The 25000-nt window shown below is 52.5% G+C and overlaps 4 protein-coding genes across 8 annotated transcripts in view; 2 read left to right on the top strand and 2 right to left on the bottom strand.

Annotated features, from left to right (window-relative positions):
- The window catches only part of ccr6a (chemokine (C-C motif) receptor 6a), a 5436-nt gene extending 5260 nt beyond the window's left edge, over window positions 1-176 (bottom strand). Inside the window, exon 1 of the mRNA XM_028396882.1 lies at window positions 121-176. The gene's annotated coding sequence lies outside the window, so the exon portion shown is untranslated. The remainder of the gene's footprint in view (window positions 1-120) is intronic.
- A 726-nt stretch (window positions 177-902) lies between these two features.
- On the bottom strand, window positions 903-9598 carry cep43 (centrosomal protein 43). 4 transcript variants are annotated; one of them, XM_028396861.1, is made up of 19 exons: window positions 9458-9598; window positions 9086-9139; window positions 8950-9004; window positions 8683-8771; window positions 7962-8099; window positions 7849-7871; window positions 7001-7061; window positions 6839-6909; window positions 6700-6761; window positions 6567-6628; window positions 6357-6422; window positions 5704-5757; window positions 4039-4199; window positions 2350-2409; window positions 2061-2191; window positions 1851-1916; window positions 1661-1694; window positions 1494-1581; window positions 903-1065 (listed from the first exon to the last, which is right to left on the bottom strand). In XM_028396861.1, exons 1-19 carry the CDS (start codon window positions 9539-9541, stop codon window positions 985-987), a joined length of 1440 nt encoding a protein of 479 aa, XP_028252662.1. In that variant the 5' UTR covers window positions 9542-9598; the 3' UTR covers window positions 903-984. The 4 variants fall into 4 exon arrangements, with proteins under 4 accessions (XP_028252662.1, XP_028252665.1, XP_028252664.1 ...); XM_028396864.1 differs by lacking the exon at window positions 2350-2409; XM_028396863.1 differs by lacking the exon at window positions 5704-5757.
- Window positions 9599-9718: 120 nt separating this feature from the next.
- mboat2b (membrane bound O-acyltransferase domain containing 2b) lies at window positions 9719-16031 on the top strand. Of its 2 annotated transcripts, none has more exons than XM_028396855.1 (13): window positions 9719-9806; window positions 11522-11667; window positions 11820-11897; window positions 11971-12066; window positions 12143-12198; window positions 12271-12325; window positions 13681-13858; window positions 14029-14221; window positions 14314-14417; window positions 14488-14552; window positions 14622-14754; window positions 15061-15212; window positions 15280-16031. In XM_028396855.1, the coding sequence occupies exons 3-13, from the start codon at window positions 11866-11868 to the stop codon at window positions 15452-15454; spliced, it is 1239 nt and encodes a 412-aa protein (XP_028252656.1). In that variant the 5' UTR covers window positions 9719-9806; window positions 11522-11667; window positions 11820-11865; the 3' UTR covers window positions 15455-16031. The 2 variants fall into 2 exon arrangements, with proteins under 2 accessions (XP_028252656.1, XP_028252655.1); XM_028396854.1 differs by lacking the exon at window positions 9719-9806 and adding an exon at window positions 10319-10512.
- Window positions 16032-18090: 2059 nt separating this feature from the next.
- kidins220b (kinase D-interacting substrate 220b) overlaps window positions 18091-25000 on the top strand; it is a 12783-nt gene continuing 5873 nt past the window's right edge. Inside the window, 24 exon segments of the mRNA XM_028396785.1 lie at window positions 18091-18314; window positions 19484-19639; window positions 19721-19819; window positions 19959-20057; window positions 20157-20255; window positions 20337-20438; window positions 20532-20630; window positions 20714-20911; window positions 20985-21083; window positions 21172-21270; window positions 21419-21517; window positions 21614-21791; window positions 21872-22036; window positions 22579-22758; window positions 22825-22990; window positions 23071-23222; window positions 23306-23595; window positions 23672-23812; window positions 23942-24179; window positions 24277-24365; window positions 24436-24580; window positions 24658-24803; window positions 24805-24821; window positions 24890-25000. The exon segment at window positions 24890-25000 is cut by the window's right edge and continues 68 nt beyond it. Of these exon segments, the coding sequence (XP_028252586.1) occupies window positions 19508-19639; window positions 19721-19819; window positions 19959-20057; window positions 20157-20255; window positions 20337-20438; window positions 20532-20630; window positions 20714-20911; window positions 20985-21083; window positions 21172-21270; window positions 21419-21517; window positions 21614-21791; window positions 21872-22036; window positions 22579-22758; window positions 22825-22990; window positions 23071-23222; window positions 23306-23595; window positions 23672-23812; window positions 23942-24179; window positions 24277-24365; window positions 24436-24580; window positions 24658-24803; window positions 24805-24821; window positions 24890-25000 (3143 nt within the window). The 5' untranslated portion in view covers window positions 18091-18314; window positions 19484-19507.

The raw sequence follows: 25000 nt of genomic DNA, 5'->3' as shown, positions 1-25000 counted from the left end.
GCTACACACACACACCCGGACCCACACAACCCCGAGGAGCCCCGACATCACAGATAAGAAGCCACAGAGGAAAAAACAGCAAAGTCCCAATTTATCAAAACACGAGAAGAAAGAACTCACCGCTGAGCAGGCTGAGCCGACAGGTGCTGACGGGGTGGAAGCTGCTGTGAGACACACTGCAGAGGGAACTGTGAGCGTCTGTGTGAGTGAGTGTGTCTGAGTGAGGGTGCGTTTCTGTGTGTCTCTGTGATTGTGTGTCTCTGTGTGATTGTGTGTCCCTCTGTGATTGTGTGGGCCTGTGTGTGTCTGTGTGTAGAGTCCCCTCTTTGTGTGTCTTCAGTGTTTACGCTGATTGGGACTCAAACATTCAGATATTCAGCCGTCACTTCGTCTCATCGGGCTGGAGGATGCTGCAGTCAGCCTGAGGGTCAGTGTGGCTGACAGGACGCTGAGAAGAGGACAGAACAGAACAGAGTAGAAGAGAACAGCATAGAATAGAATAGAAGAGAACAGCATAGAATAGAACAGCATAGAATAGAATAGAGTAGAACAGCATAGAGTAGAACAGCATAGAGTAGAATAGAATAGAAGAGAACAGCATAGAATAGAATAGAAGAGAACAGCATCGAATAGAATAGAAGAGAACAGCATAGAATAGAATAGAAGAGAACAGCATAGAGTAGAATAGAATAGAGTAGAACAGCATAGAGTAGAAAGCCTTTTATTGTCAGAGCTGTGAACACACAACAGGAAGTTCAGTCTAATGTTCGATATGAAGTGTGTGTGTGTGTGTGTGTGTGTGTCTCCTGCTACGTGTCCACACAGTGTGTGTGCTCATTGATCTGAGTTGTTGTCACACAGTAGACTGTCTGTTACTGCACACAGACACACACAGACACACACAGTGTCGCACAAGTCAGTTTATTAGATCATTGAAACTGTACAGAGTTAAATATAAAGACACAGAGGTGCATGATGGGAGGCTCAGGCCACGTCCTCCATGTAGTCGGCTCCGTGGCTCTGGCTGAGCTGAGACACGCTCAGGTCCTGAGTGCTTTCATCAAACTGCAGGAAACAGCAGCAGCTTCAGTCAACAGACAGTCAACAGACGGTCAACAGACAGTCAACAGACAGTCAACAGACAGTCAACAGACAGTCAACAGACAGTCAACAGACACCGAGCAGCAGCTTCAGTCAACAGACAGCAGCAGGTTCAGGTGAATTTGCCCCGTTGGGGACTAATAAAGGATTATCCTGTCTTGTCTTGTCTTGTCTTGTCTTGTCTTATCCTGTCTTGTCTTGTCTTATCCTGTCTTATCCTGTCTTGTCTTGTCTTGTCTTGTCTTATCCTGTCTTGTCTTATCCTGTCTTGTCTTGTCTTATCCTGTCTTGTCTTATCCTGTCTTGTCTTGTCTTGTCTTGTCTTATCCTGTCTTATCTTATCTTGTCTTATCTTGTCTTATCCTGTCTTGTCTCGTCTTGTCTTGTCTCACCTTCTCACTGCGGTCAGGACCCTCGATGGAGACCTCCTCAATCTCCTCACCGATACTCAGATCACTCTTAGAGAGCTCCGACCGATGACTGCAACACACACAGACACACACAGTGAGACGCGGTCTGACCGGGCTCGGTGTGTTGTGTCTCAGACCGGCAGACTGACCTGTTGAAGTCGTCGTCATACTCCACGTCATCATCTGTGGAAACAAAGTTTGAACGTTGTCACAGACTGAAACCCTAATGAGACCTTTGTCCTCTAAACCACAGACACTGACAGAGAGGACTGACTCAGACCTGAAGACCAGGGACACGTTCTGTCTGAGGGACAGGCCGGGTGACACATGGAGGCCTACCTAAATGCAGGGATCCAGTCTTATCGCTCAGGCCCTTGAAGCCCTTCTCTCTGAAGTCTGACGCTCCTGCAGGACACAAACACAGCTCAGCTTAGAGGCTGCGGTCCAATCACAGGGACCGCCCCCCTTCCCTGTCCAAGACCCTTCACATCAAACATCAGATGTCGGTTCTATACAAAGTGAGAACGAAACCATCAGCATCACACTGACCGTTCCTGCTGAGGCTCAGCTCCGACGTGCCTCCTCCTCCTCCTCCTCCTCCTCCTCCTCCTCCTCCTGGTCTCGGGCTCTCAGACAGCGACCCCGGTGGACTCCCTCTGGCCCCAGACGCCCCTGACTTCCTGTGAACATGGAAGCATTTGTAGCACACACACACAGGAAAGACGAAGACGCACACACTGCTCCATGGCTACGACCATCCATCAGTGTGTCCATGTGTCTGACGTTTGTCCTGCTGGTCAGACACACGAACACACACAGACAGACACCTGTCGCTCACCTGAGCTCAGAGAGAGGGTCGTCCTGCTCGCCCTCTGAGTCACCAACCAGTAGAGAGAGGCTGACACCAGAGAGACAGAGAGAGGAAGAGGAGGAAGAGGAGAGCAGACATGAAACAGGAAGTAAAGACAGCGTGAGTGCAGCCTGGAGCCTGTAGTTCTGTGGGTTTGAAGCCGCCGTGCAGAGAGCTGCTCGGCGGACTGTGACCCACTCATCGCTAAAGGTTCATGCAGCCGGCGGCAAACTGGAACCTGACTCTGTCAGATCCCGGCGGGCCGGCGCTGCTCTCAGCACTGCGAGGACACTGCTCAGTCTGACGACCAGGTCAAACAGAGTCTCAGCTGAGCAGCGCCCGAACGCCTCGCGGGTCAGCGTGACACCCGCTGCATTCTGGGAAATCCACAAGCAGTCACAACACTCATTAGGACGAGGCGACGGCACTGAGTGGATGTGATGAAGGTACGTGTCGTCATGGATACAGTGAGTGACACCGGCTGTGTGACGTCAGCCTGGTGATGGAGGAAGCAGCGCGTGTATCCCAGGATTCACAGTGTGGCGGTTTCTAGGAGGGATACAGGGCGGTCTGAAGGACACGCCTCCATCAGGGCCACATGCTGAGGCGTGTCCTTCAAAGGTGTCCTGAATGAGACAGTCTGACTGTGGACGGCTTCCTGTCTCCTACCTGATCCTGGCTGTGTGTCCCCTGCTTCCTGTCCCTAAGGCTCCACTAGAGTCTCCTCAGAGGACTGGTTCACACACAGAGACAGACTGTCTGGAGTCTCTGTGTGTGAACGGCCTGCTGCAGCTGGTTAATGAGACGTCATCATGCGGACTCGTCTGAGTGGACGGCGTGCACACTCACTCGCTGAGGCTTCTGCCTCGCCTCAACGGGGAAACAAAGGACACAGAGGGCCTCTCCTCCTTCAGAGGGACATCGCTACAGGCGAGGGGACAGGTGAAGGAGGACAGAGAGCAGGACAGGAGGTTACAGGGAGGACACATTCAGGTGTGAGGACATGGTGAAGGACATGAGACAGAAGGAGTCAGGGCTCTGGGCGGCGCTGTGTTTTAAAGGGGAGGAGTTTGGACTGAAGCTTGTCTTCAAGCTAACACTGGACTCAAAGCCAGAAGAAGTTTTGACACTCGTCTCCTCCCTCAGAACATTTTGTCCTGTGCTCACTGCGCCGCCGACCCTCCCTCTGAGGAGCCCTGTCCCCCAGGGAGGACACGTCAAAGCAGTCCCACATGTCTGACTTCTTACAATTTACCACAGATGGGACACATTCAAGAATAAATAAATAAATAAATAGACACTATTTGTTCTGTTTTCAATCAATCACCCTGATTGAATGAATTAATGGATTTCTCCAGGTCACATGATTCATATCTTTCAGTGGTAACAGCACCATGACTCATTTTCCATAGAACTCAACCATTATTTTGATGTTTGAAGTTTTTGATTCCTTTTTAAAAACATGAAAATTTAATTTATATTTATAAATGATTTCTGATTTTTAACTGGTTTCATATTTGTAGATTGATAAACCTCGAGTTGTACTGTCAGTACATTGGATTATCATATATTTAGGATCAATAGTTTGATTGACGCTGCAGCTGTATGTGACTCAGTGTTAACTCTTTGTGTACAGAGGAGGGAATCTGCTACAGGTCAAAGGTCAGCGGTCCTCACCAGCCGTAGGTCTTCTGAGGTTTGGGCAGCGGGTCGTCAAAGAAGGAGTCTCCATCATCGGGGTCCTCGTCCCCCTCCAGGTCCAGGTGCTCCTGTCTCAGAGCAGAGGAGGTCTGCTGCTGGAAGTCTCCTTTACCTACAGAGGGCGCTGGCTCAGGGTCCTGACACACACACACACACACAGCAGGTTCAGCACATACAGTAGCTCCAGGGGCTCCGAGACCTGTGAGGCTGAGCCCTCAGCTGCTGCGCTCCTCACTGCAGGTCACACTGAACGCTGGTCGGCTCAGCCTCAAAAAACACAGACCCAAAAACAGGGAGAGGCTCACGTCTTCTGATCAGATCAACACGAATGACTGCAGACAGACAGAGAGACAGGGGGGGGCAGGCAGACAGAAGGACAGACAGGAGACAGACAGACAGACAGAAGGACAGACAGACAGACAGAAGGACACACAGACAGACAGACAGGGGGGGGGGGCAGACAGACAGAGAGACAGAAGGACAGACAGACAGACAGAGAGACAGGGGGGGGGGGCAGGCAGACAGACAGACAGAAGGACACACAGACAGACAGACAGACAGGGGGGGGGCAGGCAGACAGAAGGACAGACAGACAGACAGAAGGACACACAGACAGACAGACAGGGGGGGGCAGGCAGACAGAAGGACAGACAGGAGACAGACAGACAGACAGAAGGACAGACAGACAGACAGAAGGACACACAGACAGACAGACAGACAGACAGAAGGACAGACAGGAGACAGACAGACAGACATACAGGGGGGGGGCAGGCAGACAGACAGACAGAAGGACAGACAGGAGACAGACAGACAGACAGAAGGACACACAGACAGACAGACAGACAGGGGGGGGCAGGCAGACAGAAGGACAGACAGGAGACAGACAGACAGACAGAAGGACAGACAGACAGACAGAAGGACACACAGACAGACAGACAGACAGACAGAAGGACAGACAGGAGACAGACAGACAGACATACAGGGGGGGGGGCAGACAGACAGAGAGACAGAAGGACAGACAGGAGACAGACAGACAGACAGACAGAAGGACAGACAGACAGACAGAAGGACACACAGGAGACAGACAGACAGACATACAGGGGGGGGGGGCAGGCAGACAGACAGAAGGACACACAGACAGACAGACAGGAGGACAGACAGGAGGACAGGCAGACAGACAGACAGACAGACAGAAGGACACACAGACAGACAGAAGGACAGACAGGAGACAGACAGACACACACAGACAGACAGACAGAGAGACAAGGGGGGGGGCAGGCAGACACACAGTCACACACAGACACACAGGTGCCTCCCTGCTGTATAAATGAGCTGCAGACTTTGTGTGTGATGGTGATGGTGGAACGGACAGGTGAGTTAGTGTGTGAGTGCAGCACAGAGGTCAGAGCTGACATCACTTCCTGTTTAGCCTCGCACCCCGTTAAACTGCAAATCATCATGGAAAGAGCTTCCCGCTAGGCTAATGGTGAGTAACCGTCAGAAAACAGGTGAAGTAATCAAGTTTTCTACTTTAGGCTGTGATGGACAGATCAATGATCCAATCAGATCAGTGCCGGATCATCGGGGTTAGTGCGGCGCCGTGAGCGTTAGCATTAGCATCAGATCTCCTCCTGTGGTTACCTTGGCTGCTGTCTGACTCTGTCCTCTGTGACTGTGGCCTTTATATCTGGGAATCTGTGCACGACAGGACAGCAGCTAACATTAGCTCTGCACACCTGAGCTAACATGCTAACATAAACGTCTATACACCTGCCACTAAGCTAGCATTACTTATTGCTTAATTTCCCTACAGGGATTAATAAAGTCAATCTTAATTTTAATTAGCTCGGAGCTGTGCAAACATACCTGAGCTAACATGCTAACACTAGCTTAATACACCTGTCTCTGAGCTAACATGCTAACACTAGCTTAATACACCTGACTCTGAGCTAACATGCTAACACTAGCTTAATACACCTGACTCTGAGCTAACATGCTAACACTAGCTTAATACACCTGTCTCTGCGCTAACATGCTAACACTAGCTTAATACACCTGTCTCTGCGCTAACATGCTAACACTAGCTTAATACACCTGTCTCTGCGCTAACATGCTAACACTAGCTTAATACACCTGTCTCTGAGCTAACATGCTAACACTAGCTTAATACACCTGTCTCTGAGCTAACATGCTAACATGCTCATGTTCAGTTTATTTTGTGGTTGAGACCTTTGTAAATAAAGTTTTTGACTTTGTGAACAGACGTCTGGACACACAGCAGGCTGAGGAAGTACCTTGCTGACGGGCGGACAGCTGATTCTCTCTGCAGGAGACGGACTGGCATCACACTCCTCAACAACCTGAAGCACAAAAAGGCTCACACTGACTACAGCTCTACAACCAATCAGTGACATCCAGATGTTACTGGCAGACTTCTTATTAAAGAAATCCAGACTGAGGGTTTAACCACTGGCTTCTACACACTGATCAGCTGATGACCTCACCACGCTCCTGCACTGACTGAAGAGCCGTCTGTACATCCCCAGGAACAGCTGGAGGTCCACGGCTGCGAGCACACACAGAGCAGAGGTCAGAGATGGGCGGAGCCTCAGCTGAGGAGTGAAAGGTGCTGCGTACCTTTGGAGACGCTTCTGTCTGCAGCTCTGAGCTCATCAGCGATGAACCTCTCCAACATGTTCCTGCACACAGAGACAGTGACATCATCCAGCTCATCACAACCAACTGACGGACGAAGATCAGCACCGGGACAGCCCACCTGCTCAGACTGGGCAGCAGCTCAGTGAAGACGCTCTTCAGATCCTCTTTGGGCAGCGAGCCGCTCCGGCCCTACAGGAAGAAACCAAGGATAATCACCCACAGGGTGAGCACAGGCTGGGATTGGTCAGAGGCCGATGACATCACGCACAGATACACTCACCTTGTCATAAAGGTCAAATTTCTTCCGGGCAAGTGCGATCTGTTTTGGAGAAGGTTCCTGCAAGGATCACAGAAGAGGGACAGCCATCATGGAGAGGTGCAGCTGCTCGTAGCTTAGCATTAGCTTTCTAATGTGTGCAGTGTGTGCTGTGACAGCAGAAAGCAACACACACCGAGATCAACAGGAAACCAACACTAACAGCACAACACAGGGTGACACAGATATACAGCAGGCCACACACACAGAGACACACACAGAGACACAGACACACAGAGACACACACACACAGAGACACACACACACAGAGACACACACACACACAGACACACACAGAAACACACACACACAGTCACACAGCAGGCCACACACACATAGACACACACAGAAACACACACACACAGACACACACAGAGACACACACACACACAGACACACACAGAGACACACACACACTGTCACACACACACTGTCACACAGAGACACACACACTGTCACACACACTGTCACACACACACTGTCACACAGAGACACACACACTGTCAGACACACACACAGAGACACACACACTGTCACACACACAGTCACACACACTGTCACACACACTGTCACACAGACCGTCACACAGAGATACACACACTGTCACACACACTGTCACACACACAGACACACACACTGTCACACAGAGACACACACACTGTCACACACACTGTCACACACACACTGTCACACAGACCGTCACACAGAGATACACACACTGTCACACACACAGACACACACACTGTCACACACAGACACACACACTGTCACACACACAGACACACACACTGTCACACACAGAGCTCCCCTGGGGGGTGTGTGCTCGGGTGTCTCCCTGTCCACACACAGACAGCAGAGCAGAGAAACCATCTGAATCACAGACACACTAACAGCTGTCAGACAGGACAGGCCGGGACAGGCTCACCTCAGAGGGGGCAGCAGGTTTGTCTCTGTGTCGTCCTCTCCTGACGAGCTCCAGCAGCAGTGCAGAGTTCTGGTTCAGGTCTGAGTCAGACAGGCCGAGCTCCGTGCAGACCTGGTCCCGACTGTCCAGGCCGCTCAGCTGCAAACACACAAGCCACAGTCGGCTGTGACTCTGTTCCCCACTGCGTGTGGGACAGGCCTCAAACACAGCAGTGAGTCAGGTCTGAGGTGAGACACCCGGGGTGACCACAGACTCACACCGTCTCACAGGTTTCACCCAGGACTCAACCCTTCGTCTGCTCTGAGCCATTTTCATCAAACCTGCTGATGTCAGTCAGACTCGGATCAGAACGAACAGCAGTCAAAGGAGCTCAGGTCTTTATTTTAGTTTAGTTTCATCAGACACAGTATTGATTATTTATCAGAACTCTGTGTGTGTGAGAGATCAGAAACCACCACACTCAGAATTTCACAGCCACAAACCACAAAAACACTGAGGCAGCGTCTCCATGACGCAGTGTCACCTCATCAGACACACACAGAGCTACACACAGCACTGTCAGCACTGTCAGACAGCCCGGGTCCCACTGCTCCAGGCCTGAGGCCGCAGAGACCCTCAGGAGCTTCAGATCCACCTGGAGGTTTTTAATCAGAGCTCCAGCTAAGAGGTTTCATTTGGAACAGGCTGCACAGAAAGACAACAGAGCTGCCTGCAAACTCACCGTGTTGATCTCTGGCTGGAAGACAGCGAGGGTGAAGTCCAGGTTAAAGACCTGCAGGAAGTCCACCATCAGACTGGCCACCAGACGACCTGCAGGGGACACAAGATCACCTCAGGTGTAGCCTCAGGACACACGCCCCACCACACTGAACCACTGAGCTGTCAGACTGAAGGAGAGCAGGCAGGCAGCGCCCCCCTGTGGTGACAGGTGTTCCTGCAGCTCATGAACACCTGCCTGCATCACTGTGTCATTAAGAGAAGAACTGACCGTCTGTGGTGTTGAGGCATTTCTTCAAGTTCTCGTTGACCAGTGGAGTTTTGTTCTGAGGAGGACAGACGTCAACATTAGCTTCACACAAGTTCCCAGCCTGCACCACGATCACTTATCAACACATCAGAAGCACCTCCTGCCTGCCCTGCTCCTCCATGGCCAGAAAGACTGCCGCCCGCATCTCTGCCTGCAGAAGACACAAACACAGCTTCACAACACGGAGACACAACAGCGCCACCGCTGCACGGGGCCGGGCAGCGGGGCACAAACTGCACGCTTTGGGCGGCTGTGTGCTAAATAACTACTTCAGGTTGTTGTGTCTACTTCAGGTGCAGCTGGGTCGAACCGGCTGGTCGTTAGTCTAACTTTATATCAAACAGTTACAGTAAAACCTGTAAAACCCTTCAGCTCATGTAGCGGCTAAGAGCAGCGCTAGCTTTAGCCTAGCATAGCTGCCGGCGGCCCGGCGGGGCAGAACATATTCTAAAGTTTGCTTCTGCGGGACCTTGAGCTTGTTGAGGACTCCGCTGTTCTCCAGGTTCTGGATCAGCAGGTCCCGCAGCTCCGTGTCGTCCTCTGCTGCCGACATGTTTGACTGAGGCTAAGCTAATTGTTGCTGTCAGGACAACAGACCAAAACAAACGCCTAACTTCCGCTTTCTGTTTGGCTTCCTCGGAGGGTGTGCGTGGTTGTCAGCGCCCCCTATAGAGGCGGACCGTGGAACTGCAGGCGACAGGGGGCCTGAAGGACCGCACTGTACAGGTTTAATGATTCAGCTTTAATCAGCCTCCACCCGGAAGTTGATCCTCCGCAGCTGATTGGTCTCTGCATGGCATTATGACACTTAACCACAGGTGGGGGAGTAAAGACCAGGATGTAGAAACAGCGTGTTTGAGTTAAATAGAAAAGTGTTTTACTTTAGAGGGGTTAATGATGAAGAGGAGGAGGAGGAGGAGGAGGAGGAAGAGGAGGAGGAGGAGGAGGGGGAGGAGGAGGAGGAGGAGGGGGAGGAGGGGGAAGAGGAGGAGGAGGAGGAGGAGGAGGAGGAAGAGGAGGAGGAAGAGGAGGAGGGGGAGGAGGGGGGGGAGGAGGAGGGGGAGGGGGGGGGGGGAGGAGGAGGAAGAGGAGGAGGGGGGGGGGGGGGGAGGAAGAGGAGGAGGGGGGGGTGACAGTATGAATGAAAAGAGAGGGGACGGAGAACAAAGGGAGTGGGGAGGACAGGAGGAGGAGGAGGAGAGGGAGACATGAGGAGGAAGGAGAAGAAAGGACCGAATGAAGAGACAGAATAAAAGACTCGGGGGGACCTGAGGAGGGGAGGAGGGGAGGAGGGGGAGGCAGACAGAGGAGGAGGAGGAGAAACAGGAAGAAGAGGACGCGCAGGCAGACGCACAGAGTGCCGGTGGATCACGGAGCCTCTGAGCTGCTGCAGCCCGACACAGAAGCAGCAGACCCGGCCGCAGACACGGAGCCATGGCCGACGAAGACGCCCGCTCCACGGCCTGCACTGGCTCCAGCCTGCTGCAGCCCGTCAGCGAGATGACCGACCTGCCGCTGGACCAGGTAAGACCCAATCCCCACATCAGCCCGGGCCGAGCCGCGGCTGCTACGGAGGTCCGGGGCGGGACCGGCCGCTGGGTCTCCGGTACGAGGCGGTGAACGCGAGCCGTGCGGCCGGAGCGTGCACGGAAAACGGCGGCGCGAGGAATAAAGAGGGCGGCTGATGGAGCCTGTGTCTGGCGGCGGACGGAGGCCTGGGGGGAGGCTGCCTAATGAGTGTGTGTGTGTGCACGATCGGAGCGCCACGGATCAATCAGCCCGTGGACAGAGGTCCTTCATCACTGAGGAAGAGGATCAATCATGTGATAGCCGCTGATCAATATTAATCACACATCTGAGTGAGAGCGTGACTCTGCTTTCCCAGTGAACACAACCCTCCACGACCAGCCTCCCTCCTGCCCCAGGCGGGGAGTTCAGGCGTGGTTCCCAACCCGAGGGCCGCGGCCCTCCAAAGGGTCGGCAGAACACTGTGAGGTTCACTGAAAAAACTGCAGCTGTGGTCGAAATGTTCACGCAGCTGTGCGCCCTCTTGTGGTGGTATGAGTAAGTGCATGTAAATCAGGTCAGGACCCTCCACGGCTTCCTCCATCAGTCGCAGCTCCATCTGAGCAGTTTGTCTTCTGAGCGTCCGACTGTAATCGCTCAGTTTACACAACGTCCATTATTCATGACCGACACGTCAACACAGCCTCGGTTTACAGCCACAACACCTGCTGCTGAACGCAACACTACACACTCTGAGACTCGTGTCTCTTTGGTTGTTGTTGTTTCGTGTCTCTTTGTGGTTGTTTTGTGGTTTTGTTTTGTGGTTTTGTCTCGTGTCTCTGGTTTTGTCTCGTGTCTCTGGTTTTGTCTCGTTCTCTGGTTTTGTCTCGTGTCTCTTTGTGGTTGTTTTGTGGTTTTGTTTTGTGGTTCTGTCTCGTGTCTCTGGTTTTGTTTCCTGTCTCTCTCTTTGTCTTCTGATCTTTGTTTCAGACTCACCTGGTCTTTTGTCCCTCTGTGGTGCCTGCAGGTGAACTTCGTGGTGTGTCAGCTGTGTGCGCTGGTCTCGGCCTTCTGGTTCCGTCTCTTCCTCCATCCCAGTAGAACCAGCCCCTTCATCAGACACGTGGTTGCCACGGTGCTGGGACTGTACTTTGCCCTGTTCTGCTTCGGCTGGTAAGACACCAGGACACTAACCTGGACCGAGACCTTTAAAACAGCTCAGTGAGCACCGTCACAATGGGACAGGCTGCAGGATGTCGGGGACATGTTGGGACAGAGGACAGCTCGGGACAGCCGGGCTGACTGTGTGGGTCTCTGTGTTTCAGGTACGCTCTTCACTTCCTGGTTCAGAGTGGACTCACCTACGGCGTCATGATCCTGACTGGAGTGGAACACATGCACAAGTGAGCGCGCTCAGTGGGTCTTTGAGTGTGTTGAGTTTCGTCTGCTGGATGCTCTGTGTGTGTGCTGTTCCAGGTACAGCCTCCTGGTGGCGCTCAGCTATCTGAGTCTGTGTCAGATCACCCGCGTCTACGTGTTCGACTACGGCATGTACTCGGCTGACTTCACAGGGTAACGCCTCCTCACGCTGACCTCACACAGGAGGACGCTCGTCACTGTCTCTGACTCGTCTCTGTCCTCTCTGCAGGCCCATGATGGTGATCACACAGAAAATCACCAGCCTGGCTTTTGAGATCCACGACGGTAAGACCCACGATTAGCTGCTGCGCGCTAGCAGTCTGACCCGCAGCTGACCGGCGTCTGTTTCTCTGACAGGGATGGCTCGCAAGGAGGAACATCTGACGGCTGGACAGAAGATCCTGGCCATCAGGTAGGGTCACCTCCTCCTCACATCTGGAACATATCCCAGGATTCATTGTGCTCCGATGACGGGAGCAGCCTGTCACCACAAACAGGAAGTTATCCACAGGTCAGACACGGAGGTCTGCAAGGACACACCTGTGGACAGCTGCCTTTAGGACGACTAGGCCCTGAATATGGACACCAACAACCTCTGTGTGTGTGTCTGTGTGTCTCTGTGTCTCTCTGTGTGTCTGTGTGTGTCTCTGTCTCTGCTGTGTGTCTCTGTGTGTCTCTGTGTGTCTGTGTGTGTGTCTCTGTGTGTGTCTCTGTGTGTGTCTCTGTGTGTCTCTGTGTGTGTCTCTGTGTGTCTCTGTGTCTCTGTGTGTCTGTGTCTCTGTGTGTGTCTGTGTGTGTCTCTGTGTGTGTCTGTGTGTGTCTCTGTGTCTCTGTGTGTGTCTGTGTGTGTCTCTGTGTGTGTCTCTGTGTGTCTCTGTGTCTCTGTGTGTGTCTGTGTGTGTCTCTGTGTGTGTCTGTGTGTGTGTGTCTCTGTGTGTGTCTGTGTGTGTGTCTGTGTGTCTCTGCTGTGTGTCTCTGTGTGTCTCTGTGTGTGTGTCTGTGTGTCTGTGTGTGTGACTGTGTGTGTGTCTGTGTGTCTCTGTGTGTCTCTGTGTGTGTCTGTGTCTCTGCTGTGTGTCTCTGTGTGTGTCTCTGTGTGTGTGTCTCTGCTGTGTGTCTCTGTGTGTGTCTCTGTGTGTCTGTGTGTGTGTCTGTGTGTCTCTGTGTGTCTCTGTGTGAGTCTCTGTGTGTCTCTGTGTCTCTGTGTGTGTCTCTGTGTGTCTCTGTGTGTCTCTGTGTGTGTCTCTGTGTGTGTGTCTGTGTGTGTCTCTGTGTGTGTCTGTGTGTGTCTCTGTGTGTGTCTCTGTGTGTCTCTGTGTCTCTGTGTGTGTCTGTGTCTCTGTGTGTGTCTGTGTGTGTCTCTGTGTGTGTCTGTGTGTGTCTCTGTGTGTGTCTGTGTGTGTCTCTGTGTCTCTGTGTGTGTCTCTGTGTCTCTGTGTGTGTCTGTGTGTGTCTCTGTGTGTGTCTCTGTGTCTCTGTGTGTGTCTCTGTGTGTCTCTGTGTCTCTGTGTGTGTCTGTGTGTGTCTCTGTGTGTGTCTCTGTGTGTGTCTCTGTGTGTGTCTGTGTGTGTGTCTGTGTGTGTCTCTGTGTGTGTCTGTGTGTGTCTCTGTGTGTGTCTCTGTGTGTGTCTCTGTGTGTGTCTGTGTGTGTGTCTGTGTGTCTCTGTGTGTGTCTGTGTCTCTGTGTGTGTCTGTGTGTGTCTCTGTGTGTGTCTCTGTGTCTCTGTGTGTGTTTCTGTGTGTCTCTGTGTGTGTCTGTGTGTGTAGGAGGATGCCCAGCCTGCTGGAGTTCTTCAGCTACAACTGTAACTTCATGGGGATCCTGGCCGGCCCCACCTGCTCCTACAACGACTACATCGCCTTCATTGAGGGAGAACCGCGTCGCCACAGAGACCAGGAACCTGACAGGAAGTCCGGACTGAGGCAGAGCGAGCCCTCGCCAAACGTAGGTCACATGAGCTGTCTGTGGGTGAGGTGGGGGTAGGTTCAGGGTCGTCCTTCTCCATCACAGTGGAGTGACATCACAGTGTTTCTCCCATAATAGTCATTCTGACCAGCAGAGGGCGCTGTGGCGACCCTGTGTGATGTTTAGAGGAACATGCTGTGTGTCCTCAGGTGGAGGTCGTGCGTAAGGTGGCCACCTCCTTCTTCTGCCTCCTGGTCTTCCTGTCGGTGTGTAAGGTTTTCCCCGTGGAGCGAAACATTGATGATGACTTCATAGCCAACACGCCGCTCTATGCTCAGGTGGTGTACCTGTACCTGTCCATGGTGACCACCAGACCCAAGTACTACTTCGTCTGGACCCTTGGTGGGACTGAACCCTCTTTATTTCCCGTCTCCTTGCTCCCTGAGTCCGTCACAGATCTGTGTTGTAACGCCTCCTTTTCGCCCGTCTGACAGCTGACGCCATCAACAACGCCGCCGGCTTTGGCTTCAACGGCTATGACAGTGACGGCGCCCCCCGCTGGGACCTGATTTCCAACCTGAGGATCCTGAACATCGAGGTCAGGCGTGTTCAGTGTGTGTGTTGCTGCTGTCTGTCTGACCCGGTCTGATCCTCTCTCTTTGCTCCAGTTTGCCACCAGCTTCAAAGTGTTCTTGGACAACTGGAACATTCAAACAGCGCACTGGCTCAAAAGGTCAGTTCTCTGGCCCCTGTAACCTGCTGTGTGTAAAGCCTGCTGTGACCTCTGACCTCTGTCTGACAGGGTGTGTTATGAGCGATGTCCCTACCACCCGACAGCAGCGACCTTCATCCTGTCAGCCATGTGGCACGGAGCCTATCCGGGGTACTACCTCACCTTCCTGACCGGCATCGTCATCACGCTGGCTGCCCGCGCGGTAAGCTAACAGGTGTTAGCACAGATGCTAACTGATCACTTATTAAACCTGTTAGCTGCTAGCTTTTTATTCCTTATTCCATTAAACCTGGAGAGTTGTTACTCTCGCTGACTGATGTCCTCTTCGCTGTAATAAATCATCTGTAGGCTGATAACGCTCTGAGCTGAGCTCTGTTTATGCTAGCAGCCACAGTTTGGCTAACATGATGCTAAGTGTACTCTTGGGTTGAAGCGAGGCCTCTTCGGTCCGGTCTTCTGAAAACATGAACCCTCAGCAGCTATCAGAGCAAACACCTTGTCGTTTCAGGTTAGACACAACATCCGGCCGTACTTCCTGCAGTCATCCAGCCACAAACTGGTCTATGATGTCATCACGTGGGTGGCCACGCAGATCGCCATCTGCTACACCGTGGTCCCTTTCGTCCTGCTGTCTGTGGGTCCGTCTCTGAAGTTCTACAGGTCAGTCCGTCGGCACTGAGTTTTCTTTGGTCAGAGCGTGTTCGTGACTGAGGACCCTCCTTTGCAGGTCCTGGTACTTCAGCCTCCATATTGGCTGCGCCCTGCTGGCCATGGCGTTACCCGTCAAACCGAGACATCTCCGCCTCAAAGACCAGCAACGGGGCGTCCTGCAGGAGCCAACCCGGCGGCGCCGCCCAGAGGCCACAGACAGCAGCTGCAGCCAGAAGGAAAAGAGCTCATGAGACAGAGGGCAGAGAATTTTCACGTGCATCATATTTCCATAAACATGTGTGCGTTGAGGCGGCGAGCTGTCATGGGGAACTTCCTGCCGGCCCGGCGGTCACAGAACGATGTGACGGCAGGCGGCCCGCTCTTTAAAAATGTCTGTTCATATAGCAGCTGTGTGTGTCCCTGAACTGTCATGGCCGCCTGCAGAGTGTTGACCTGATGCCTTTTTCTCTGGTCAGAAGAACTGGAAGGAAACGGGGTGAACACATGACGAGCAGGTGACATCAGTGTTTGTTCTGGAGAAAGTGCCAATAATCATCAGACGCCGTCACTTCCTGTTTGTTTTGTACATTTCTACTAGAGAACTGTGGTTCCCGAGGGAACGGCCTGTGGATGTGAACATGGCGTCACGTTTGTAGTTCTTTGTTATTTCTGTCATTTCCTTCCCTGCAGCGCTGAGTGTGATCAGATAACTGCCAAACACACACATCAACACACAACACACATCAACACACACATCAACACACAACACACACATCAACACACACATCAACACACAACACACACATCAACACATTAACACACACATCAACACACAACACACATCAACACACACACAACACACTAACACACACATCAACACACAACACACATCAACACACACATCAACACACAACACACACATCAACACACACATCAACACACAACACACACATCAACACATTAACACACACATCAACACACAACACACATCAACACACACACACACAACACACTAACACACACATCAACACACAACACACATCAACACACACACAACACACTAACACACACATCAACACACAACACACATCAACACACACATCAACACACAACACACATCAACACACACATCAACACACACACAACACACTAACACACACATCAACACACAACACACATCAACACACACACAACACACTAACACACACATCAACACACAACACACATCAACACACAACACACATCAACACACACAACACACTAACACACACATCAACACACACATCAACACACAACACACTAACATCAACACTAACACACACAACACACACAAACACACACGTCAACACTAACACACATCAACACACACATCAACACACAACACACACATCAACACACACAACACACATCAACACATAACACACATCAACACACACATCAACACACAACACACATCAACACACACAACACACTAACACACACATCAACACACAAACACATATCAACACACAACACACATCAACACACAACAACACACACACAACACACATTAACACACACAACACACACATCAACACACACATCAACACACTAACACACATCAACACACAACACACATCAACACACACACCAACACACTAACACACATTAACACACAACAACAACAACACACACCTGCACCGTTCATGGAGGCAGCTTCATCCACATTCTGTTTGTTTTCATCAGCTGCTAATCCAAGCTAACATCTGCACCTGTAACAGTATTAACATCTGACATTGTGCTTGTTTTGGCCCACAGGGGGCGCTGTTTGCTTGATAGCAAAGCTTCATATAAATCTTTGGCTTGCATTAGCGACAGGCTAGGAAACTGGCCAGCAGCTAACAAGCCAAGTGAGCCGTCATGCGGTTGCTTCAGGTCAGATTTGAAGTTAACGAGGTTTATTGGGTCGGGCTAGCTGCAGAAGCTAAAAGGCTAACAGTGTTGGTACCGCTAGTGTTTCAGTTTGGCTCGGGTTGGTTCAGAGCTGGTTAGCGAATGTCTAAGCTAACTGTATAAAAATCATTCAAGTTAGCAAATGCTAAGCTAAGAGGACAGAGATAATCCCTGCCACCTTCAGGTGGACACGTTATGAATAACACAGTTGCAGGTTTTTGTTCAGTTCGTGAAGCAGCTCAGTAATCTGTACAATCCTAATCCCACCCACACAGCTGCTAATTTAGCATATTTAAGGCGTGTCCAGAACCAGAGTATAACAGGAGACTGATCTGTGTTCTCCTCCTGAAGGGGCGGGGCTGCTCTCCTCCTGAAGGGGCGGGGCTGCTCTCCTCCTGAAGGGGCGGGGCTGCTCTCCTCCTGAAGGGGCGGGGCTTGACCTCTGGACCTCTGTGGTTTCTTTAGTGAGGTTGTTTGTGTGTCTCTGCACGTGTCTGTGTGTGTTTGTGTCTCCGTGTTGTGTGTACTCCATGAGTCAGTCTGTTTTCTGATGTGAATAAACCTTTTTCTGACACTGCCGGCTGCTGTGTGTCTGTGAGCTGGGGGGTTAATATGGACACATGTCGCTGTACTTTAACCCCTCACAGACTGATAATGAACCAGGCCGAATGATAACTCATTATATTTATTGCTGATGTAAAACTGCCGACGGATCAGTCGAGCCAGGAGCCTCTGACCACAGAGACCACAGGTAAGGATTGTTTGGACAGTTTAACTGTTTGTGGTGTTGGTTTAGCTGCTGACTGAAAACGTGCTGATAAAGAGCTCAGTCTGACCGGAAGTCTGATCCATTTCCTGTCATTAGCAGAAAGAGTTGTGTTGTTGTGTTTATCTCTGGACGTGTGTGTAGTTCTGTTGGACGGAAACGGACCCTGCACGGCCTTTATTGTGACAGCTCAAAGCGGAAGTGGTCGCCTGCTTTTGGCGCGCTTGACGCGGCTCTGTGATTGGCTGTCCCTGCATCTCTTGTTGTTCTGATCAAAATGGCTGCTGTTGTCCTGGATGGAGAGTGATCGCAGGCTGCCACCCCAACACAGGCCGAGCAGACGCACCCGTACCCGGCACCGACACCCACCCGGAGCCCGGACCGATAGAGCCGGATTGGATTCTTCTCTGACGGTAACATCTCTGTCCTCCGCTGGCAGCATCCCTTCCTGTCTATCGATTCATGTTTGACACCTGATAAAAACCACCGTATTATTTGATGTTTGAGCAGTTAATGGAGGGTTAATGTGGGTTAATGTGGGTTAATGTGACGACGTGTTGCCGGCTGCAGGCGGTGGATGAGTGAACGTGTGACAGCGTGAAGGTTATTCAGGTTACCGCAGTGTAATAACGGCGTTATTACCGGCGCACCGCGCAGCCTGTCGGTGCTTAGCACCGTCAGTATCCCCGTTATATGTCGGTGTCTACGGTAATAACAGACAGGGCGTGGCCCGCCGACTCTTCACAGCGCATGTGTGACATGTTACTGTTGTTATTACATGTTGTTATTACATGTTGTTAGACACAGCTCGGTGAGCACGCCATGAACAGGGGACTGTCCATCACCCCCCATGTGAAGCTGCTGATCAGTGTCTGTAGACTCAGGCTGGAGGTCAGTGAGGGTTACTGTTCAAAGACTCTGTCTAAACCCATGAAGGAGCTCTGAGTCTGATAGACTGATTATTAATCCTGTGTTAGAGGATTTTATCTTTTTAAAGGAGGCAAGAAAAACATCATAATCGTTGCATTATTGAAGAACATGCGTGTGTTAACAGGTGATCGTGTCCCTGTGATGATGATGATGATGATGATGGTCTGGCTGCAGACTGCTCTGTCCGTGTCACACAGCTGTTTGATGTGGAGGCTGTCGTCATGGCGATGGCAGCAGGATCTCAGTTTCCATGGTGACAGTGTAACCTGACTCCTCAGTGAAAGCATGTCAGCAAAGCGTGTGAGCTGGCCTGAGGCTGAATGGCTCGTTAGTGCCCCCCAGAGGCCGCTCAGGTCATTACAAACTGCAGCAGAAGCTCCTGGAGTTTTACAGCTGCAGCTCTGTGGCAGCTTTGAGCATGTGAATAATATTCTGCCAACATAAATGAATACATGATGCATTCACAGGTTTGTAAAAGGCCTCAGAGTGTTTTAGCTTAAATGAAGTGCTGATGCTCTTCCCTGGCCTCCTGTGGGGGGCGCCAGAGGACAGGTGAATAGCTCATTGTCCCTGAGGGAACTACAGACGCCACATGTGTCACTGTGCAGCTGTCTATACACAACATGCTCTGTTTCCTGTGTTCTGCCTGTAGGAGGCGCAGTGAGAGATTGGAGAAATGGACACTACTACGTCCATCAAGATGACCACTCTGGCCATCCAGAACCTGTTCAGCTACGTAGAGGAGGAAAACCTGACAGCGCTGAAAGCTCACCTGGACCGCTTCAAGGAAGTGGACGGACGTAGCGACGTATGTAAACATAAACATCCCCTCGTCCGCCCTGTCCTACCGTGCTGCTGCTGAGCTGTGGGTGTGTCTGTCTGCTTTCAGAACGGTCAGACCCCCCTGATGCTGGCGGCGGAGCAGGGCAGTCTGGAGATCGTCCAGGAGCTCATCAGGCAGGGAGCCAACGTCAACCTGGACGATGTGGTGAGCAAAACAAGTGCTCCTTCAGTGACACAAGCCGGTGTCATTGTAGTTATCCTGATTCGGTTCAGGCCATGGGTGCTGTGGTTGCTAGGAGAAGTACTCTTGTTTCCATGGTAACCCTGTCTCTACCACTGCGCAGGACTGCTGGTCAGCTCTGATCTCCGCGGCGAAGGAAGGACACGTGGACGTGGTGAAGGAGCTACTGGAGAACAGTGCCTACATCGAGCACAGAGACATGGTGTGCAAAGGCTCATGGGAAACGTAGTCAGACTGGCCATCACTGAAAGAACACATTAAGAACCTGAGTGTAACTGATATAAATGTGTGTGTGTGTCAGGGCGGCTGGACAGCTCTGACGTGGGCAGCTTATAAAGGTCGTGTGGAGGTCACCAAGGTGCTGCTGGAGCATGGAGCCAACCCCAACACCACAGGCCAGGTACCCCCAGCACACAGACACACACAGACACACACACACACACGAGTTGTAGTGATGTCACTGAAGCTCCTCCTCCAACAGCAGTACAGCGTGTATCCCATCATCTGGGCCGCAGGACGCGGACATGCCGACATTGTCAAGCTGCTGCTGCAAAATGAAGCTAAAGTCAACTGTTCTGACAAGGTGAGAAACACACACTGCACACAGACACACAAGACGCAGAAATCAGACCTCTGAACTCAATGAGCTGTGTGTGTGTGTGTGTGTGTGTGACAGTATGGAACGACTCCTCTGATCTGGGCAGCCAGGAAAGGACACTTTGACTGTGTGATGCACCTGCTGGAGAACGGCGCTGATGTTGACCAGGAGGGGGCGGTACGACCACGCTTGTACACCCTTAGTACTAGACTGCATGCAGAACAAAGGTGACCTGACCCCGCATCTGTCTGCGTCCTCAGAACTCAATGACGGCGCTGATTGTGGCGGTGAAGGGCGGCTACACGGAGGTGGTGAAGGAGCTGCTGAAGAGAAACCCCAACGTCAACATGACCGATAAAGATGGGAACACGGCGCTGATGATCGCTGCCAAGGAAGGATACACTGAGATTGTCCAGGACCTGCTGGACGCGGGGACGTACGTCAACATCCCAGACCGGGTGAGATGCCGCCTTCTGTGATGTGGGTAGTTAACGGTGATCATGTGACCTGACAGCTTCCTGTGTGTCACAGAGCGGCGACACGGTGCTGATCGGAGCGGTGAGGGGAGGGCACGTGGAGATCGTCAGAGCTCTGCTGCACAAATATGCCGACATCGACATCAGAGGACAGGTGAGCGCACACACACACACACACACACACACACACACACACTCCGGCAGAGCTGGCCGATGTAATGTGTCGCCCCGTGTGTTTCCAGGAGAATAAGACAGCGCTGTACTGGGCCGTGGAGAAAGGAAACGCCACCATGGTGAGAGACATCCTGCAGTGCAGCCCAGACACTGAGACCTGCACCAAGGTGAGACCTCACACCTGACACACACTCCACAGTCCTATGACACACACACACTTGATTCACTTATAACATAGTTAGCATGTGGAGCTAGCTGTAAGCACACAGCAGACCTGAGAGTGTGTGAAGTGGATAAAGGCAGAGTGTGTTTCAGGACGGAGAGACGCCTCTGATCAAAGCCACCAAGATGAGAAGCATCGAGATTGTGGAGCTCCTGCTGGACAAAGGAGCCAAAGTGTCCGCTGTGGACAAGGTGGGCGCCAGGAAGACACCAGCGTTTGTCCTTTCAGAATAAAGTCTGCGGTGCTCCTCATACATTCTGTCCTCCTCACCTCTCCTCTGTTTCCAGAAAGGGGACACTCCCCTCCACATCGCCATCCGGGGCCGGAGCCGCCGCCTGGCCGAGCTCCTCCTCAGAAACCCCAAAGATGGCCGCCTGCTGTACCGACCCAACAAGGCTGGAGAGACGCCATACAACATCGACTGCAGCCACCAGAAGAGCATCCTCACACAGATCTTTGGAGCTCGTATGTCCGCTCTTTGTGTCGTAACCGCTGCTGCTCACTGATGTTGATAAACACCTGTGCGTCACTGCGTCTCCCCACAGGTCACCTGTCCCCCACAGAGACAGATGGAGACATGTTGGGTTACGACCTCTACAGCTCTGCGCTCGCTGACATCCTGAGCGAGCCCACCATGCAGCCGCCCATCTGCGTGGGTCTGTACGCTCAGTGGGGCAGCGGCAAGTCCTTCCTACTTAAAAAGCTGGAGGGTGAGTCCTTCCACACACACACACACAGACACACACACAGACACACACAGACACACACACTCACACACACACACAGACACACACAGACACACACTCACACACACAGACACACACACTCACACACACACAGACACACACACTCACACACACACTCTCACACACAGACACACAGACACACACACTCACACTCACACACACACACACACACACACACTCACACACACACACAGACACACACTCACACACACAGACTCACACTCACACAGACACACACACTCAGACACACACACTCAGACACACACACACACACACACACACACACACACACACACACACACACACACACACACTCACACACTCACAGTCACACACACACACTCATACACACACTCACACAGACACACACACACACAGACACACACACTCACACAGACACACACACTCACACTCACTCACACTCACACTCACACACACTCACTCACTCACACACACACACACACACACTCACAGTAAACCCTCCTCCTCCTCCTCCTCCTCCTCAGATGAGATGAAGACATTTGCTGGGCAGCAGATCGAGCCGTTGTTCCAGTTCTCCTGGCTCGTCGTCTTTCTGTCTCTGCTGCTCTGCGGGTCCGTCGCCATCATCCTCGGCTTCACTGTCGACCCCAAGCTCGCCATGGCGGTGTCCCTCAGCCTGCTGGCCCTGCTCTATCTCTTCTTCGGTAAGTTTGCCGTGGTGACCTGGCTCCAGCTCCTGTGCTCTGTAAATAACGCCGTGTGCCCCACAGTGGTGGTGTACTTTGGCGGCCGTCGGGAGGGTGACAGCTGGACATGGGCGTGGCTGCTTAGCACCCGTCTAGCACGTCACATCGGGTATCTGGAGCTGCTGCTGAAGCTGATGTTCGTCAACCCACCGGAGCTGCCGGAGCAGAGCACCCGCGCGCTGCCTGTCAGGTAACGCCTCGCAGGACAGGCTCAGGAGGAACTTGTGACATCACAGGTGGACACTATCTCATGTGACATGTCTCCTGCAGGTTCTTGTTCACAGACTATAACCGCTTGTCCAGCGTCGGAGGAGAGACGTCCATGGCTGAGATGATTGCGACGCTGTCGGACGCCTGCGAGCGAGAGTTCGGCTTCCTCGCCACGCGCCTGTTCAGAGTGTTTAAGACAGAGGAGACGCAGGGTAACACCTCCTGTGCCCCCCACCCCCAGCAGGGGGCAGGCACACACACACAGCGCTGCAGCTTCTCTTCTGTGTCTTCGCAGGTAAGAGGAAGTGGAAGCGGACATGCTGCGTGCCGTCCTTCGTCCTCTTTGTCCTGGTGCTGGTCTGTCTGGTGGCTGGCATGGCGCTGCTGGCCGTCTTCAGGGTGGACAGAGACAACCGCATGGTGAACGCTGTGCTGATCGCCATCGGTAGCGTGGTGGGTCTGGCGCTGCTGCTGAACTGCAGGACGTGGTGGCAGGTGACTGACTCGGTGCTGAACTCCCAGAGGAAGAGGCTTCACAGCGCCGCCAACAGGATGCACAAACTGAAGAGCGAGGGCTTCATGAAGGTGATGGGCGCTCAAGGTTCGCCAGTTTCACCTAAACATCTGAGCCGTCTCCTGATTGGTCTGTGGTTGGTCTCAGGTTCTTAAGAACGAGGTGGAGCTGATGGCGAGGATGGCGAAGACCATCGACAGCTTTACACAGCATCAGACGAGGCTGGCTGTGGTCATCGATGGGCTGGACTCCTGTGAGCAGGACAAAGTCCTGCAGATGCTCGACACGGTGAGGACACACACCAGGCTCCAATCAGATTAGAGCTGTTTCATAATGATGCTGACCTTCGTGTGTGTGTGTGTGTGTGTGTGTGTGTGTGTGTGTGTGTGTGTGTGTGTGTGTGTGTGTGGCCTGCAGGTGCGGGTTCTGTTCTCCAAAGGCCCCTTCATCTCCATCTTTGCCAGTGACCCACACATCATCATCAAAGCCATCAACCAGAACCTGAACAGCGTCCTTAGAGACTCCAACATCAACGGGCACGACTACATGAGGAACATCGTTCACCTGCCGGTCTTCCTCAACAGCAGGGGGCTCTCCAGCGCCAGGAAGATGTGCACCGCCGCGCCCGCCAACGGAGACACCGCCAGTGCTGAAGGTAACCACAACAGCACATATGATCAGACTGTGGAATAAATTAGGTTCAAGCTGTAAATGTAAAGTGTGTGTGTGTGTGTGTGTGTGTGTGTCACCAGGGTGGCATGAGGAGCTGGACAGGAAGCTGTCACAGCACAGTCTGGGAGAGTTAACCAAGTTTGGTAGCAAGACGACGCTCAACCGCCGGGTGAGTGTGTTTCCATGTGTGTCTGTGTGTGTGAGATGGAAATGTCATGTGACCTGCGTTGTGTGTGCAGGACACCTACCGGCGGCGGCAGGTGCAGCGCTCTGTGACGCGTCAGATGTCATTCGACCTGACGAAGCTGATGGTGACAGAGGACTGGTTCAGCGACATCAGCCCGCAGACCATGAGGAGGCTGCTCAACATCGTGTCCGTCACAGGTGACACAGAAACCTCCACCGAGCTACACCACATCAAAGCTTTCATTAACCCCGCCTCTTCCTGTCGGTGTGACCAGGCCGCCTGCTGAGAGCCAATCAGATCAGCTTTAACTGGGACCGCCTAGCGTCGTGGATCAACCTGACAGAGCAGTGGCCCTACAGGACGTCCTGGCTCATCCTGTACCTGGAGGAGACCGACGGCGTTCCCGACCAGGCCACGCTAAAAAACCATCTACGAGAGGTCAGAGGTCACACCCAGACACTGTCTGAACCAATCAAACAGCAGCTCACCAGGGCTTTCTGTCTCAGAGTGTCCAAGAACATCCCAACTACTAAAGACGTGGAACCGCTGTTGGAGATTGACGGAGATGTTCGCAGTTTTGAGGTCTTCCTGTCGTCACGGACGCCTGTCCTGACGGC

The sequence above is a fragment of the Parambassis ranga genome, chromosome 24 (assembly GCF_900634625.1).
Source record: "Parambassis ranga chromosome 24, fParRan2.1, whole genome shotgun sequence".
Lineage (NCBI taxonomy): Eukaryota > Metazoa > Chordata > Actinopteri > Ambassidae > Parambassis > Parambassis ranga.
The sequence above is the reverse complement of the archived record's forward strand: the minus strand, read 5'-3'. Positions and strand labels throughout refer to the sequence as shown.

Excerpts from the sequence above, each read along its gene's own strand:
- mboat2b (XM_028396854.1), top strand. The coding sequence starts at position 10,423 with ATGGCCGACGAAGACGCCCGCTCCACGGCCTGCACTGGCTCCAGCCTG. Across the intron at positions 14,418-14,487 it reads TGAGGATCCTGAACATCGAG|TTTGCCACCAGCTTCAAAGT; the intron begins GTCAGGCGTGTT and ends TCTTTGCTCCAG. Across the intron at positions 14,755-15,060 it reads TCACGCTGGCTGCCCGCGCG|GTTAGACACAACATCCGGCC; the intron begins GTAAGCTAACAG and ends TTGTCGTTTCAG.
- cep43 (XM_028396861.1), bottom strand. The coding sequence starts at position 9,541 with ATGTCGGCAGCAGAGGACGACACGGAGCTGCGGGACCTGCTGATCCAG. Across the intron at positions 9,140-9,457 it reads GAGTCCTCAACAAGCTCAAG|GCAGAGATGCGGGCGGCAGT; the intron begins GTCCCGCAGAAG and ends TGTCTTCTGCAG. Across the intron at positions 1,917-2,060 it reads GCTGAGCCTCAGCAGGAACG|GAGCGTCAGACTTCAGAGAG; the intron begins GTCAGTGTGATG and ends TGTGTCCTGCAG.